General features: G+C 30.6%; 4 protein-coding genes and 1 non-coding gene across 8 annotated transcripts; 4 read left to right on the forward strand and 1 right to left on the reverse strand.

Moving 5' to 3' along the window:
* Nucleotides 1–28: 28 nt before the first annotated feature.
* On the reverse strand, nucleotides 29–1,793 carry LOC112712450 (UPF0496 protein At1g20180-like). The gene is made up of 3 exons (XM_025765344.3): nucleotides 1,564–1,793; nucleotides 1,255–1,308; nucleotides 29–1,064 (listed from the first exon to the last, which is right to left on the reverse strand). Exons 2-3 carry the CDS (start codon nucleotides 1,268–1,270, stop codon nucleotides 49–51), a joined length of 1,032 nt encoding a protein of 343 aa, XP_025621129.1. The 5' UTR covers nucleotides 1,271–1,308; nucleotides 1,564–1,793; the 3' UTR covers nucleotides 29–48.
* A 1,154-nt stretch (nucleotides 1,794–2,947) lies between these two features.
* Nucleotides 2,948–6,302, forward strand: LOC112712453 (G-box-binding factor 4). 4 transcript variants are annotated; one of them, XR_011866130.1, is made up of 4 exons: nucleotides 2,948–4,176; nucleotides 4,352–4,423; nucleotides 5,264–5,293; nucleotides 5,769–6,302. XR_011866130.1 is itself a non-coding variant. In XM_025765346.2 (4 exons), exons 1-4 carry the CDS (start codon nucleotides 3,536–3,538, stop codon nucleotides 5,847–5,849), a joined length of 828 nt encoding a protein of 275 aa, XP_025621131.1. In that variant the 5' UTR covers nucleotides 2,948–3,535; the 3' UTR covers nucleotides 5,850–6,302. The 4 variants fall into 4 exon arrangements, 3 of the variants coding, with proteins under 3 accessions (XP_025621131.1, XP_025621132.1, XP_072059723.1); XM_025765346.2 differs by having other exon boundaries at nucleotides 2,948–4,180; XM_025765347.2 differs by lacking the exon at nucleotides 5,264–5,293 and having other exon boundaries at nucleotides 2,948–4,180.
* A 1,468-nt stretch (nucleotides 6,303–7,770) lies between these two features.
* Nucleotides 7,771–9,930, forward strand: LOC112712454 (uncharacterized). The gene is made up of 4 exons (XM_025765349.3): nucleotides 7,771–8,493; nucleotides 8,599–8,702; nucleotides 8,858–9,262; nucleotides 9,626–9,930. Exons 1-4 carry the CDS (start codon nucleotides 8,364–8,366, stop codon nucleotides 9,695–9,697), a joined length of 711 nt encoding a protein of 236 aa, XP_025621134.1. The 5' UTR covers nucleotides 7,771–8,363; the 3' UTR covers nucleotides 9,698–9,930.
* A 3,193-nt stretch (nucleotides 9,931–13,123) lies between these two features.
* Nucleotides 13,124–13,567, forward strand: LOC112713115 (egg cell-secreted protein 1.3-like). The gene has a single exon (XM_025765861.2). The coding sequence runs from the start codon at nucleotides 13,124–13,126 to the stop codon at nucleotides 13,565–13,567; it is 444 nt and encodes a 147-aa protein (XP_025621646.1).
* Nucleotides 13,568–13,885: 318 nt separating this feature from the next.
* On the forward strand, nucleotides 13,886–13,976 carry TRNAY-GUA (transfer RNA tyrosine (anticodon GUA)). The gene is given in 2 exon segments: nucleotides 13,886–13,922; nucleotides 13,941–13,976. It is a non-coding gene; the product is annotated as a tRNA-Tyr (tRNA).
* Nucleotides 13,977–17,630: the final 3,654 nt, after the last annotated feature.

Genomic DNA, 17,630 nt, shown 5'->3' on the forward strand with positions numbered 1-17,630 from the left:
ATATGTATGGTATATATGTACATTGCACTCAAATTTGAAAGTCTTGTTTTATTTTTTCATTTCCTTAATGACCAAATCCCTTGCTTTGTTTATTGTTACAAGGCACAAGTAGACATGTTCCTCAAGTTCCTTCACTTGTTTCCTAAACCCAACATCATTTTTCTCAAGCTCCTTCACAATCTGCAAAGAGAATTTGTCCTCTTTTCTATCCAAACAGAACTGCACCATTGCCCTGTTATGTTCAATTTCATCATGAATCCTTGTCACAAATCTACTCATTGTATCAAAGTCTCTGTTCAATATGTAAGTTCCCTTAGCTGCTATATCAAGTTGATCATAAACTTTACTAAGGGAATCACTTTTTGATGAAATTCTACTACATCTTCGAAGCTTTTTCTTAAGATGCTTCAATTGGGTGTTGAGAATTGCTATCCCCATGAATAGTGATGTTAGAGGAGTGTGTGATGCTATAAACATGGCCATGATTGCTACTATGCCACATGTTGCTGTCACACAAATACCAAACAACCTCTTCAAGTACTTCAAAATCCTCTGTTTCCTTCCAATTTTTGTTCTCATTGATCTCAAATGGCGCAACACGGACGAGTACTTATCGTTTATGAGCTTGAAGTTGTGGTTCGAAAAAGGGTTGCTTGAGGACATGAATGAGTTGAGCTCAAAGACGATTAGTTCGAAATTCTGTGAAGATTCACAATTATTCTTATTACTGTCCAGTGCTCTTTGAATGAATTCATGATTATAGTGGATTTGGTTGATGCTTTTGAGAAGACTGGTGCAAATGTGTGATGCCTCAGCACTAATGTCAAAGTAACTTAGCATAAGGTTTCTGAGTTCTAGAGTCATTGAAATTGTTGCTGATTCAACAAGGGAAAGGATACTTTCTTGATCAGGTTCAAGGAGGAATTCTAAGAAGGTGTTGTGGCTATAATTTATGGAAGATTGTGTTGCAAGTAATTGAGCTTTGTTGAAGCAATCAGCATATGATTTTGTCCTAAGTGCTCTTAAGTACTCCTCATGAAAGTTGATGTTTATTTGATTTTGTCCTAACAGAAAAATAAAATATGATCTCAGAAAGAAGCTAATTTATTAACAAAATGACATAGTACTAAGAAAAAATACTTGCCAAAATTAATATCATGATTTGCCTCTTATCAAGATGCTAATAATTAAATGGAATTCTATAGCCAAATGAAAAGTGGTGAAATTGAATTATAAGAGCATGCATATGTATACCTTGGTTGGCTTCCATCTTGGTTGATCTGAGGAACAAACTTTATGCTGCAAAAGCTAAGAACAACAGAAATTGAATTATATGAACTAACTTGGCTTTTAAGGAAGGCTAATATAAATATTTAAATTTGAGATTTTTCTTTGGTAATAAAAGTCCCATAAGATCAACTACAGAAATATATATATAAAATAAAAGTTACTAATTTTAAAGTGAATCAAAGAACTAGGGCACTAAAGATATAGGATATTGTAAATCAGTGCAGAGTTATGTAAACAAGAAGGATAAAATTAGAGATCTTAATAGGTTATTACCTCTTGATTCTTGCATGGCCCATCTGGTGAATTTAATTTTCAGTGCTTCAAATTGAACAAAAAATGACTACCGAACAGGAAAGTTATCCAAAGCCACTACCAATAATCTGGTTTGTTTATCTAATGAAGCATGCTTTATTGTTCCTTATATATGTGTGTGTATTAAATAGCTTCGTCAAGAAGAAGAAACACTTTGAATTGTAAATAGCTGAGAGATGACAAAATGAAATGCATATATATTGTTAAAATCATGTGGATCAATAATCAAATTATTAGTGTTAACCGGTTAATTAACCATGTCATCGTAATTATGGGCATGGATGAAGCCTGTAAGCATTAAAGGTATAGCTGTAATTGAGCATTTACCAACTGAAACACACTACCGAGTAGAATAGTAGAGTAAGTCACGCTATATATTTATTCAGAAATTAAAAAGTGTTACTCTTGAGTCTTACCAAATATGGTATGAGATGAAATTGTTAATGACAGATAGATGTCTTTAACCTCAACTTGTGTGTCCAACAAATTATTATTACATGACATAATATTGCGTCTTATATTATGGTAAAGTACGTACTTGTTTGATACCCTTATCGCTATCTCAATCCAAAAGAAATGACGTTACAAAAATGCGTGAGAATCATGCATGTCAATGTACATGTATGTAAATGTACATGCACTCATCAAATTTTCATAATAATAATAATAATAATAATAATAATAAATTTTAACTTTAAAATAATTCATATGATATCCTTAAAAAAAAATAATTAACAAAAGTTTCTTGCTTCTATAATATGCTATGGAGTAGGAGTATGGAATATGGACTTATGGAGGGCTCTCTTTCAAAGTTTCATGTCGTTTACCAATTTGGTAATTTGTCACGTTTTGCTTGGAGTTTTCTTCTATATATTCATGTTAAAAAAGTCTAACTGATCAATAATAACTAGGTAAATTTTAATTCATTCATAAAATCTAATATTTTTTTATATTTTAGTAATTTTTTAATTTTAAAATAAAAATATTAAATAATAAAAAATTATTTTAATTTTAATAATATTTTTTATAATTATGCTATGTATATATTAAAAATAACTATTAAAATTAATCATTAATATAAAATATATATTAAAAATATAAATACACATTAAAAATAAGTTAAATTATACAAATATTTATATATAAATATATAATAATTAATTTTAATAGATACACAAATAATATTTTTATATTTTTTAAAATATCATAAGCACCATAGTTATAAACTATTAGTATGTATATAATAATAATAATTATTATTATTTAACTAACCTTATATTCATTATTCAATCATTTTTTTATCTTTCTTTTATCAAAAAGGAATAAACTTAAAATATAATTTTAATACATTTATAAAGTAAATAATTAACATTGTTATCTAATTAAATTTATATATTTAAATAACTTTTAAAATAATATATTTAAAATTTTATTACTTTTATAATTTTTTTAACAGAGACTAAATAAAAATAAAAGAAAACAAAAATTTATTATTTTTATGAATTTAATTTTAATACGTTTATATTATAAAATATTTTATATAATTGCTATAATTATATCTATTTTTTGAATGATTATATATACAATTAATATAAAAAATAATTATTTTTATTGATATAATATTATGTAATTAAATATATAGATATAATTATTTTATACTCACAATATATTAAAATTAAATTATATTTTTATATGGTATAAGTTATTGGTTTTCTGTTTAAAAAAACTCAATACTCAATAATTTAAAAAAAAAATGACAAGACAACAAACAAACACATTGGAGAAGGCGTGAAGCTTCGAGTCCAGCACTGCAGAGGACAGCACATCACAACACACTCTCACTCCCCAAAATCCCCAATTCTCCGATTCCCAAAACCCTAGCACACACAAAAACACCATCATCACCATCTTCATCACTTAAAATCTCCAATTCATGGCGTCGTCGAAGTTGATGCCGTCAACAAATTCTAGAAACCCCGATCCTCCACTACCTCTCCAACGACAACCATCCACTTCCCCAAAACCCCAACAATTCACTACCACCAACTTCATCCCAATGCCCGAAGATGCCACCCTCCTTGATGCTCAAATTTCCCTCTTCGAAGCCCCTTCCCCCGCCCCTGCCTCAGCCAAAACCGTCGACGACTTGTGGCGGGAGATCGTCGCCGGAGAACGGCGCGAGTGCAAGGAGGAAGCTCCCGAAGAGATGATGACGCTCGAGGACTTCCTTGCCAAGGCTGGCGCCGTTGACGACGTCACTGACGTTGTCCCCATCGACGAGGAGGTGAAGATGCCGATGGCGCTGACGGATAGGCTGGGCAGCGGTGGCGGCATGTTCGCGTTTGATCCACTGCCGACGACGCCGTTTCAAGGGATGGAGAACATGGAAGGGTCGGTGATAGGGTTCGGGAATGGGGTGGAAGTGGTTGAAGGTGGCGTTGGCGGAGGAGGGGGAGGAGGGAGAGGGAAGAGGGGGCGCCCCGTTTTGGAGCAGCAGCTCGATAAGGCTGCTCAGCAGAGGCAGCGGAGAATGATCAAGAACAGAGAATCTGCTGCTAGGTCTAGAGAACGAAAGCAAGTAATGTTGTCTATATGCTTTTATGCCCATTTGAATTTCTTTTTCAATGTTGACGTAATGATGTGTATATTTGTGAATTGTGTGATACTGAAAAATGGTTTTTTTTCTTTTTTCTTTTTTTAATAATGGATTCTATCTAAATTTAGTGCTATATGTTGGATTGAATTTCAGGCTTATCAAGTTGAGCTGGAATCATTGGCGGTGAAGCTAGAGGAGGAAAATGACAAGCTAATGAAGGAAAAGGTGTTTTTTCTCCCTCGTCCCTCTCACACTGTATGAGGATGCAGAAATCAAGTTTTTCCTTTGAGTTGATCCCATTTTTGAGCTGATTTTAGTTATTTATTTTTAATGTTTTGAATCATAGAAATGCAAGTTACTTTTTTTCTATAATAATCTTTTGTCGGTGCCATTTACATGGTTGGCTATTAATCTGTTTCATGGCCTAACCTGGCCTTGTTCCATGAAACATTTTCATCAACCCGCTGCAGTTGGCTTCATTACAAGTTAACAACTTAGTGTGGGATTCTAGTGTTTGTTTTATCTTTACCATACAGGCTCAGTGTTCTCATCATAAATGGGTATACAGTGTTATCCTCATTCAATCACACCGGTCCTTGCACTATTGTAGTATCACTGGCTATCTTCTATTAGCCATGTATTAAAGGATCCTAAAACTTTGGTTATTCCTTGTTGGGTTATGTTTGATCTTGTTTGATCTTTGTGTGTCTAAGTTGCTGTGTTCTCAACGACTTCATTGGGTTATTTGTTAGGGTTTGTAGACTTGGTTTTTCTGCCATTTGTTGTGAAATGCCCTTAGGTTTGGATATCTACATCTACTTCAAATTGTGGTATTAAGTTTGCACCCTTCCAAGCAAGGATGTCTTTATACCGCGGTTGGTAAAATACATCTTGCTCCCTAAAAATTTTCAGTCTCCGAGTATGTCCTTCTAATGTATCATGCTTTTATTTCTGCTGTTTTGAGTGTAGATCACTGTTGAGTGTTTTGAATCACAAACAGCCTTAGAGTTTATAATGTTTTTGCTTTCTCTTCAATCTCTTAAAAAGGAATATATTCTTGTGCAGGCCGAGAAGAAAAAGGAAAGGTACAAACAGGTATTGATCTGCCATTATTTTAGTTTGTCTTGAATTCAACCCCTTTGTAAAAAATTTTATGACTGATAATTCACATAATGTGTCTAAGCAACTCTTTCCCAGTTGATACTGTGTCTTAAGTCAAATAATGCTATTACAACTCTTGAAAGTCTTGCCCAGTCTAAGCAACTCCTGAAATTCATTGATATTGCAACATGCTCTGTAATCGATCATGAATGTGCATTTGTTCATGAAATTTCAGTCATGTCATCATTGAAAAGAGTAGGGTTAGTGTGGTTCAAGTGGGTTTTTCCTTGCATGTATATATGGATATGAAGAGTTAGGCAAGTGGTGTTGATTTTACTACTGAATTTAAGAGAGATGCAAAAAAGAAGTTATTCCATAACTTCCAATCCAAATTGTTGTTTCATGAAGCTTGTCAGCATTTTGTTTTTGGCTTTTTGCGCGACAGCTGACCCAATTGATTTTCATGCAGCTTATGGAAAAAGTAATTCCTGTTGTGGAGAAGCGAAGGCCACCACGATTTCTACGTCGTGTTCGCTCCTTGCAATGGTAGACCATGTTTCTCAGTGGTCCAGGATGGAAATTGAAGATTCACAGCAGCATATGTGAATCATGTGATGAGGGAAATATGGATATGAGCACACTAGCACTGTAATCATTGTTGTTTCTGAAATCAAAGGTCCCAGTCTAATTATTAATCTAGAGGGCAGTGGTGAATGGGGGTTAAATTATGTGAAAAGAGAATGGGAATTGCTACCTGAGTGATGAAGGGAAATTCCTTGTTACATAAGAAGCAGCTTTTGTTTTTCCTAGTAGATAAAAGCAGGAGTGGTGGAGGTTGGTTATTTAGTTTAGAATCGAAGTAGGCACCCTGATCTTTCCTCTAGTGAAATGTGTTGTATTACTGGTAGAGCAGAGGTGATTTTTAGACGTATATAATGTAGTTATGGATTAGACAGATATATTTCGACGCTAAAGAATGCATATAGAAATTGTTTGTATGATCTATCAGTGCGTTTTAGTGTCAGTTTTTCTTAAACCATTCAATGGCGATCAGGTTTATTTCATGTCATTTTTATATCCCATTTCAGTTTATTTTACTAGATAAATCCAATGAGAATACGTTTCTAGAATAAATTTGTCAAGCAATTCAGAATCTATTAGAGTCAGCAAATTTTCATTTTTTAAGTGCTAGAATCTCTTTAATGCTCTCTTGATGGTTTATTCTGTCAAAAATACAATTTACAACAAATCTCAGTTGCGGATATTTAATTTCATGCTTCTTAACTATTTTATTGTTTTGTCAATTTACTTTATTTTTTTATATACATAAAGTGAGTGTGTTTGGAGGATTAAGAATTTAAAAGAGAGAAAGGACAAGAGAAGGAAATTACAAATGCTTCGTCCTTGTCGTTTTTTGAACTTGTAGCTTCGTTTATCTCTTTTAGTTGGACCACATCGGTGAGCCTAACAAGTGAGCCGAAAGCTGCTACCTTAAGCAAAGACAAGGACCTCTGTCTCGCTGAACTCCATTTTATAACGGTAACTGTAACGGTAACGCTCGTCAACCATAATCAACGGTTAAAAATTCATCTCATCAAATGTCTATAAATAAACGTTTACAGCATTGCAAGAGTTTGACGGAGGGTAGGTTTGGTGTTTACCAGAAAAATGTTTGTATTTTTAAAAGACATTGACATCTTACTTTGTATTTAGTAAATAAAAAAAATTTGTATTTGTACTTTTAATTTTAAAAAATTAAGAATATTTTTAAAAATATAAAATTATTTTTAAGGCTAATTTGTATTTTTTAAAAAAGTAAAATATTCAATATAAATTTATATATGTATAAATATATTTTTTATTTTGTTAAAAATAATTTTATTAAATACAATTTTTATAACTTGTATTTATTAAAGATTAATTAATTTTAATTTACCAGACATAATTATCCAAACTTTACCAAATCTAGCCGAATGAAAGAAGATGTACGTATCCTTTCTATAGATTTGAGCTGAGATTGAGACTGTACATTGCGATTTCATTGAAAGTTGTAGCATTTGATATTGGAGTGTTTTATTTGGTCACTTGTTAAAATGATACTATCACATGTACCGACAACAAAGTATTACGGACACCAAATGTAACATTGAGATTCAGAACCATTACAAGAAGGTAGAGATTAAGATGTACTTATTTTATGTGAAATTAATAGTTAAAAATTATTAGTTTATAATTTAATTAAATTTATCAATTAAAAATAACTGTGTGAGTTTTTACTTTATAAGAATTGAATTCATCATCCATTCATAGTAATAGAAAACCCAAAACCAAAACAAATTGTTTTGGCCTAATCCTAGAACGAAGTATATAAAAGGACCTCATTTATAACCTTTTATCATACTAGAAAATTATTCCCATACTGCATGAAAGTATGAGCAACATTGCATTCCACAATGAATGAGGCAAAACCTTTTCTTTTATTATATGAAATAAATGTGGTAAGAGGAGAAAGGCATTTCTGATTTCTCACCACCCAAGAAGAAAGGTTTTTGAATTGAAAAATGAAAGACCAAATTGACTGCAACTGCAAGCTCATATAATCACACCACTAATCATTTTAGAATTATAATCACCATCATCATATTTCAGACTCTCAATTCTGCTTGTGAATGTGTTACTCCATCTAGAAATAGTAATATAAGTATATATATTTTTCTTTCCTCTACTTGTTACTTCAATTTTGAGAAACAAAATCATGCTACTTTTTGCTGTGTAAAATAATACTAACAATAATAATAAATAATATGAGATCACTATCCCCAACAGCCATGTCTGGAACCCATTCAAACTCCTTCCTCATCAAAAGCCAAACACTTCTGACATACTAACAGTCTCCTTCCCCACACCAACACAGTTTTCAAAATCACTTTTTTTTTTTCTTTTGCTAATCCATAATTACCCAGAGAGAGAGAAAGGTAGGGCAGAGTTAAATACATACAACACAAAAAGCTAACAAAGCTTACCAATTCAGCCTTCTCTCTGTAGTTTTTGCTTCATCATCACAATGTCCTTCTTTCCCATTTTCCTCTTCTTTCTTCTACCCTCACTGTTCAAGCCTTCTCATTCAACCGCAATTGTAGTGGATGGAACTTCACAGTGGAAGAATCCCAGTGTTCACATTGGTGATTCCATTGGTAAGTAACTAAGTACTATTGGAAATAGCTGATGAATCTTCTTCATATGCATTATTCAGTACATTGTACATAGCTAACTAACATCATTCTCTTGTGTCATTTAAGTTTTCAAGCCCATACAACACTTTAATCTCTACATTTTCAAGAACCAAGAAGCCTTCAACAACTGCAACTTCACTCAGGCCACTCTTCTCACCTCCTCCTACACGGTGAGCACCTTCAAAAACTCCCATATTGGGTGCCATGAAAATGCCTCCAAAATTCAAACTTTTTTCTGCCACTCCGATCCTTCTTCATCTGGGTTAACAGAAACAGTTGAAAAGTGTCGAACTTTATATTTTTCTTTACGAATTTGAATTTTCAGTGGCATCCATCTCGCCCTGGTTTCTTCTACTTCGCCTTCAACAATGGCTCCCTCAAATCATGTGAAGAATCTCAAAAACTAGCCATAAAGGTGGTGAATTCAGCAACATCACAGGCTCCAACAATGGCTCCAGAACAAGAACATTCTCCAACGGCAGCTCCATCACCATCTTCAGGTGGAGAAGTAGTGTCATCTTCCCCAGCATATCCATGGCCTTTCCGTCCCCACCAAGCAGCTTCACCATCACCATCACCATCAGCAAGTTCACCAGTGACAATTCCATTAGTCCCCGACAAAGGTGGTGGCATGCCATTCATAAACAGCAACCCTGCAGTTCCTCTTCCCACTGGTGAAGTTGATTCTGCAACCATTCGCCCCTTACCCACCTCTTCCACTCAACCACAGGTTACCCCATACTTCTCTCTCTCTACTTTTTTTTTTTTCAGTAATTTCATGCATAGGTCTATTTAGTCACTGTTTTAGAACAAGAATAAACCTGTTACTTACCACTATCTTATGTGTTAGTGTTGGCAATATCAATTAGTAGGTAGGCATTCTCAAAAAGATGATATTGGGAACTGTTAGATACTTCACTCAAATAAGCACATTAATGATATCAATTAGTATCTTCAAGTAAGCACATTAATGTGTTCCATATTGTAAGGAATGAATTAATGTATAGTGTTAATTTGGATAATGTTGTATAGTGGCAGAGTGAGATTGATGGTTTAGTGATTGGAAGACTAATTCAATTATTGGGTGTTGCAGGTGATGATTGGATCATTTGGATTTCATATTATTATTGCAGTGCACACCATGGCTTTACTACTGCTGATGTAAGGAGAAAATTTGAAGACAGATTTTATGTTAGAAAAAGGAAAATGAGAGGAGATAGGGTAGGGAGGGTAATATAATTCCCCAATGAGGTTAGAAGAATTGGGTCTAAAGTAGCTTTAAGAGTGATGATTATACCATGTATTAAGATGCTCTTGTATTCTACTTTGGAATCGTTGACACTTTTTTGTTCTTTGGATTTGGAAAAAGCAATTCATTGCTGCTTTTGCTTTGCTTTATTTATTTATTTTCCCTACTTCCCATTCTTCTCACCCTCCTTAATTTGCTTAAAAATTTTCAATTTAATTTTTAAATTTTTAGAAAATACATAAAATTATAGTTTATATATTGGTGAAAACTCACTCAACTGCAGTCGACTTCACGTGAAGTTGATAGTTAAGAGTTATTAGATAAAAATTTAGTCAAATCAATCAAATCATCTAATGGCTCTCAGTTATCAACTTTACGTGAAGTTGACTGTAGCTAAGTTTTACTATTTATATTATTTTAGTCTTTAATAAGTTAATTATTGCATAATACACTAAACTATGTGACATGTTAATATGCCACACTATATGACATGTTGCATTGATTGATGCCCTGACATATCATCAATTGATATGCGGGTCAACCTCTTCTGTGTAAAAATTAAAAAATAAATAATTAATTAAGTATAAAAAAGTAAAAATTTAATTACTTTTTTATTAAAATAATAAGATTCGTTTATAACTAAAATTATAAATTTAATAATAATTAAATTATTTTTTATTTACCATTCTCCTTCATTTGAATTGTTTTTAATTTTTAATAATTTTAACTATTAATTTTAATTAATATATATTATATATATTTTTATATAATTAAGATTAATAATTAAAATTAATTATACCGATATTTTTGAAATTCTTCCGCACTTTTAACTTAGCTGAGAGAATTTTTTATTTTTAATATTGGAGTGGTAGTGGTGTTTTTTTAAAATGTGGATTGTTGGGATGTTATATTCAAATGTGGGATCGTTTAATTAGAGAAGCAGAAATCGGACCGTCTGATTTATTAGAGGTGCAGAAATCGGACGGTCCGATTTGTGGGAGGTGCAGAAATTGAACCGTCCAATTTGTAATAAAAAAAATTTTTTTTAAGATACAGAAATCGAATCCTCCAATTTCTGTACTTCCACAATTTTAAAAAACATCAAAAATTATAATATTAAGATATTTCACCACTTCTACTTTCATAACAAAAAAAATTAGCCTAGCTGAGAGTCTTACCATATAAATGGAAGATTATTTATAGGGTTCCTGGTGCAATTACTCAATATGAGAGTACATGAGGCATAGCGGCTAAAGGCACCACTCACTCACTGACACATATAAATTATAACTTGGCTGTCTAACCTCTAACAACATAATTGAAAGCCACTTTAATTTCTTCGTTCTTCATTTTTAAAAAAGAAAAAAAAATCTCACGACAACTTGTCTTGGTCCCTTTGTAGATGAACTTGCTGAAAGGCTAATTTTTTTTTATATTGGTTAAATATATGTGTAATACATTGTTATTGGAAGATTAGGTATTTTTTTTAATATAGTATTTTATTCAAATCGGACAGTCTGATTTGTTTAAAAAAAAGTGAACTACAAATCGAAGGGTTCGATTTGTTTAAAAAAAAACTACAAATCACATTATCTGTTTTGTATTTTTTAAAAAAAAATAAAAATCGGACGATCCGATTTTAACATTATTTTTTTTTTATTTTTGAAATCACAGATCGGACCGTCCAATTTGTGATTGTTTGGAAAAAAAAATAAAACAGATCGGTACCTCCAATTTATAACTCCTGTAACAAAGTTAAACACTTTTCTTCTCTTATCATTGGGAGATACACTCTTCTCTCTTCCACACGAAAAAGAAAAAGTGTTGCTGAAAAGGCATGCAATGCAATTATTTTCTCAAAACTTTTATTTAAAATAAAAGCTATATGTGAAAATGAGGTAGTTAATGTGGTTTTTTGGAGTCCTCACACGCACATGGGTATGGGTCACATATGCTATGGCTTCCACAAACATGAATATAGTATGGATATGGCCCCCTTTTCATGATTCATGAGCGTGGTTACCTATGCTTGACCCTGGTTGCAAGTTTCAACCATAGTCATGTTTTCGCTTATAATTTTTCGTGTGCGATAGAGAGATGTGTATCAATTTTGTATTTATAATTTTGGAAATTAATTTAAATGACACATATCTGTTAATTTTGTATTTATAATTTGATACTGAACTTTTTAATTTGTGTAGAATTATAAATTAATTTTATTAATTAATTAACTTAAGTTTATAATTTTATTTTATTAGTAATAGAAAAATATTTTAAAAAAATTTTATTATTGAAGATTAAATCCTAATATTCTATTAGTAATTACATAATTTTATTTTATTAATAATTATATTTTATAATACTATAATATAATTATAAAAATTATTATTATACTATATATTTTATTCTACTGATAAAATTTTTTGGATTGGTCACGTTAAAAAAAGAGCATTTGGTGAATGCATTAGGATATTTATCCAGGTTATTTGAGCTATTCAGGACATCAATCACTGCTTTCTAGTCACATTCCATAATAATTTTTTTTAATCCCATGTCCACATCTATTATATTGTTTTATCAAATGAGGCTCTAAGCCCAAAATTTTGTTGGGCTGTCTGAGTAAAATATTTTCTCACTACCGACCCAATCCTCCACCAAAAAAAACTCCTAAGTACTTTATTGTGAAGTCAGAAGAGAATTCAGACATGTGGTAAATGTTTAAAATATAAATTTTTTTGTTTTCATAAATTTTCGACACTTATTTATAAAGATTAAAACCAATCTAAATTATTTGATTAAAATATATTTTATAAAGATATTAATTTGGGTCTTTCTTATTATTATAAGAACTTTTTTTATCTATATGGGTCAATGTTAATGTTCTCAATTTCGTCTAAATTTTTGGGTTAAAAAAAAAAAAACTAACCAATTTAGCAATGTAGGTCACTCTTCCATTTCCAAATTGATCAATCCCAGTGTCTATTCTATTATATTTTGTATTACTGATAAATTGATAACAGATGATAAGCAAAATAATAATTTGATTATGATCACATCAAAAATCAACTTCAAATAAAATTACTCTCACTAGATAATAAACACGTGAGAGAAATTCAAAGGCCTCATATCAAATTAACCATAAGAATGATTAGTGAACCATTATTCAACAATTATTAACAATAACAAGCCTTAATACTTAATAGGTGTAACTGCAAAATAGAATAAATAAAAAACCTTACATATTCAACCTCTTGAGTCTCTTAATTATGACACTAGCTTAACCTAGCTCTATATAAAGCCCAAGCATAATCACACAAATCACTTGTATATTCCAAAAACAAAATGGCTCATTACACAAACCACAGTGTTTACATTGTAACAATTATTCTTGTTGCAACAACCTTAGCTTCCAATGCAACAAAATCAATGAGTGAAAGTGCACATCCAAGCTTAGCAACAAGGTTGAAGGTGGATGGAGAGCCGGAAAGTGTAAATTGTTGGGACTCATTGTTCCAACTTCAAGCATGCACCGGTGAGGTCATAATGTTCTTCCTCAATGGTGAGACATACTTAGGACCTAGTTGTTGTCATGCCATAATAATTGTTGGACATGATTGTTGGCCTCAGATGCTTGCTTCTCTTGGATTCAGTGCCGAAGAGACTGATATTCTCCAAGGTTATTGTGATGCCGAACAACAACACCATCACCACTATTCTCCTCCATCTCCACCATCTCCTCCTCCATCATCACTTCCTCTTCGTCACGTAATCACCAATAATAGCTAATGAGGTTACTTACGAATTAGGATTCATAAATATGCTTTAATTTGGTCAATAAAATAAAATGTTACACGATTGATATATGGTGGGAATATCATGCAACGAGTATTTCTCTTTTTTGTTGGGCCATGTTTTGTATTTTAACAAAACTTTCACTTTCCTTCATTATGTGAAAATTATATGTATTAAGGCCCAAATTATGTTCACATTTATCTATTTATTTATTTACCTTTCTCGATCGTGATGCATGTTTTTATTTTTCTAGATGCTAATGCTAAGTTTTATTTGACAAAAAGTTTTTGTTTTCCCTTTTAAGAACATCAACCGACCTTAGCTCAGTTGGTAGAGCGGAGGACTGTAGTGGGAAAATCTCAAAGTAATCCTTAGGTCGCTGGTTCGAATCCGGCAGGTCGGATTTTTTTATTTTTTTATTTTAAAAAAAAATCAAATAAATATAGATAATTGAGAACTTCAAATAATAATTTATGGACCGTTTATTGAGTCGAGCATAGGTATTGGTTTTACATATTCAACGTATCTTCGTAGACATATTTAGAAGTTAAAACTTGGTTTCTCTATAATAATGAAAATATCACTACAATAAACTTTAACTAAAGTCCTCTTAAGAAGAAAAACTAATTACTTGGGTAAATTAATATTTGGTGGTTAATTGTTGTAAAGAAGAAAAAACTGATATTATTTTTATATATCTTATAATTTTACTGTCAATGTTTTTTATACATTATAGTTTTATATTTTAAATATTTTTAACAAGTGTTATCTAGATATTTATTCGATATCTAAATCCTTGGAATAAAATGGTTAGTATTTAACCTAAATTTATGTCTTTTAAGGATTATTTTTTATTTCTGTCTGAAAATAAAATATAATTAGTTAAAATGGTAAATTTATAACTTAACTAAATAAAATAATAAAATGATCATTAAAATTTTAGACTTAAAGCACTCTTTAGGTGAGGGGCAACACAACTACATACATAGTACTGGTCTTATGAGTGTACACAGATCGGATTGGATGTGGTCGAAAATTTGATCCGATTTGCACAAATTTTATCGGATCGGATATGATATCTGCATTTTTTTGTGTCAGATCGGATCGATTATCAAATATATCCGCATAATTGAACCTTCTTTTTTTAATTATATTTTTATGTAAAAAATTCAATAAAAATATTTCTTTCACATTTTTTAACTTATTTATTCCTAAAATATTTTTAATCAAACTTTTCCTAAATAACAAAAATAAAATAATACTCTATATGAATAATAATTACTAACTAAAACATACAAACAATTAAATATAATATCAAACATATATTTATTTATTTATTTTTAATTATTATTATGCGAATTTGCAGATTCGCGGATCAGATATGCGGATGTAGAGCAGATATCCAATCCGTAAAGGGTGCGGATCGGATCCAATCCGATCAGATCAATGTGCGAATCGGATTACATATTTACCATGGATATGCGGATAGGATCCGATCCATGAACATCCCTAAGTCCCATATTTTTCATTTATTTTGCTTCCTCTTTATTATTATTATTATTATTATTATTATTATTATTATTATTATTATTATTATTATTATTAAGTAAGTCCTATATTGTTAGCATTCATTAAAAAAAAAACCTCATCCATGTTTGATTAGCGTACCAGATAGCTAGAATTATACAAGTTAGTTTCACCAACTGCAATCTATGATATAAGAAAAGATCAATTGCATCACCAAAAATATACACTAGTATAATAAGTGCAATTTTTTCCTTTAATTAGAAGCAGAAGATTAATATTTGACTATAAAGAGTTTACAACAAATTCACTTTGAGGATCCACCAATTGGATTATTGCCTTTCAGAGGAAACTTAATCTGTCCCTTATTCTCCTATGTACTCCAAACTTCCTTCCAAAACAAAGCTATTTTGAGTGGTTGAGTCGCAAAGAAGAAACCTAAAAGCAAAATCTTCATTTCACTATCTCATACCACATACCCACATTCTTTGCAATTATTGATCTTTGGGCTTTACCTCTTTATATAACCTTTATCTTTATTATGCACCCTTGTGTATTTTTTTAACACGTGTTCCAATAAAAATAATATGGTAAGGGGCACTAGCGTATTGGAAGATTGTTTGCTATATAAATTCATAGGATTGCTATATAGTATATACATATATATACACCCCTGAAAAATTGATTACCCTTTGGTGAACGTCAAGTCCTTTCACTTAATATAAAAAGGAAATTATGAGACAGAACTTTTTAATGAAGATAATTAGATATAGTTTCTTTTTGTGTGAAACAAGGTAAACAAAATTTAACTAGCTGGGGCCAATGAGCTATAGTCCAGCCAATGGGTTAGTGGACTAATTAATCTCCAATAATTTTCCTGTCCAAAAAGAAAAATCTCCAATAATTTTCCATTTACCGTTTCTCCTTATTATAAAGAAAATTGGGAAAAATATTTTGGAGACATAAAAAGTTGTAGGTGAAATTTTATATGGATTTGTCTTTATATAAAATTGATGGTTAAAAATTTTTAAATAACAATTTAGTTAAATATATTAAATTATTTAATTATTTTTAATGATTAACTTTATATAAAGATAAATATATGTAAAATTTTTACTAAAATCTGATTCAAGTTATGAATCATATCTTTTGTCATATAATTTTCAATATCATAATTCTAAAAATCGAACTAAATCGATTGATTCAACAATATTTATCAAAAATCGATAAACAAACTAGTTTGATTCAAATAAAAAATTAACTATGTTCTAAACTTCTAATAGAGCACTCAGTGCATATAGGTTATTATTATTTAAATCTCTTATTAAACAACCAAATTATTTTTCTAAAATAGCACTAAATACATGTTTGGGCGCCATTATTTTGTTACAAAAAGATCTTTTTTTAATTAAAAAAGATTTTTTTTTATTTTTTAACGTGTTTAGCAAATTTCTAGTAGTAAAAGTAAAAGCACTAGTAAAATAAAAAAAAAAAAGATCTTTTTTGAGAAGCTATAATTTACATCTTTTTTTAAAAAATCTTTTTTCCTTAAAAAAAAGATATTTTTCATATAATAAATAAATAAAAAAGTACTTTTATATTGTTATACCCAAACATAATTGATAGATAAAAAGACCTTTTTACATGAGATATCCAAACATAAAATTACTTTTACTTCTCTATAAGATCTTTTAAAAAAAGATAACTCGAAAAAAGATCTTTTATTAGAAACTCACCCAAACAAGCCCTAAATGCATAACCGATATTACCGTTAATGTGTGATTAAAAAATCAGAATAATATCTTTTAATTATGAAAACATGAAATGAAATTTCAAAGCTATACGATGATTTATATCACTAATGCCTTTAAAAAAATAAATAAATTAGTATTACTGTCAACTGAAATATATTATTTCATTAGTCATGAGGTATAAGAGTGTATTGTATAAAAATAATATAAATAAAGTCAAATTAAAATTAAAAAATTTTAGTAATTTTAGGTTAAAATTTTTTATTTCCCAATCATTTTCCAACGCAAAATTATTATTGATGTTAAGGCATGCATGAAAGTATAGAACATAAGCTAGAATCCAAACAAATGTCCCCTATGATAGAGTTTAGAGTAGTTAAGATCAGATCAGATATATCTCCATGAAAGTGACAATAGATGTAATGGGATAAGCTTTGTTCTCCAATTATATTAGCGAGTAATTAAGAGAAGGGCAAATGATATAATATGGAAAGGTGAAACCATTGAATACCACATGCAAAGGCAGGCATGGTCCCCTTTTTCTGCTTGCCTTGTCTTTTAACCAAACTCACTCTTTTTTCCCTCATCACATTATTATTACACCAAAACTTATCAATTAAGCTATCTACATAAATAGTTATCTTTCTTAATATGTGCCATTAGTTTTGATTATTTGACTAGTGTCGGTTTTAGAGTTTGATGAGTTCAACGTTTCGGCTCATAATAATGTTTATATATTGAATATAAGTTTTTGCAACTATATGTATATATAAGAAAATCTA

This window comes from Arachis hypogaea, chromosome 9 (assembly GCF_003086295.3).
Source record: "Arachis hypogaea cultivar Tifrunner chromosome 9, arahy.Tifrunner.gnm2.J5K5, whole genome shotgun sequence".
Taxonomy (NCBI): domain Eukaryota; kingdom Viridiplantae; phylum Streptophyta; class Magnoliopsida; order Fabales; family Fabaceae; genus Arachis; species Arachis hypogaea.

Coding starts and splice junctions, on each gene's coding strand:
- LOC112712453 (XM_025765346.2), top strand. CDS start 3,536: ATGGCGTCGTCGAAGTTGATGCCGTCAACAAATTCTAGAAACCCCGAT. Junction 4,181..4,351: donor GGTCTAGAGAACGAAAGCAA/GTAATGTTGTCT, acceptor ATTGAATTTCAG/GCTTATCAAGTTGAGCTGGA. Junction 5,294..5,768: donor AAAAGGAAAGGTACAAACAG/GTATTGATCTGC, acceptor ATTTTCATGCAG/CTTATGGAAAAAGTAATTCC.
- LOC112713115 (XM_025765861.2), top strand. CDS start 13,124: ATGGCTCATTACACAAACCACAGTGTTTACATTGTAACAATTATTCTT.
- LOC112712454 (XM_025765349.3), top strand. CDS start 8,364: ATGTCCTTCTTTCCCATTTTCCTCTTCTTTCTTCTACCCTCACTGTTC. Junction 8,494..8,598: donor TCACATTGGTGATTCCATTG/GTAAGTAACTAA, acceptor GTGTCATTTAAG/TTTTCAAGCCCATACAACAC. Junction 9,263..9,625: donor CCTCTTCCACTCAACCACAG/GTTACCCCATAC, acceptor TGGGTGTTGCAG/GTGATGATTGGATCATTTGG.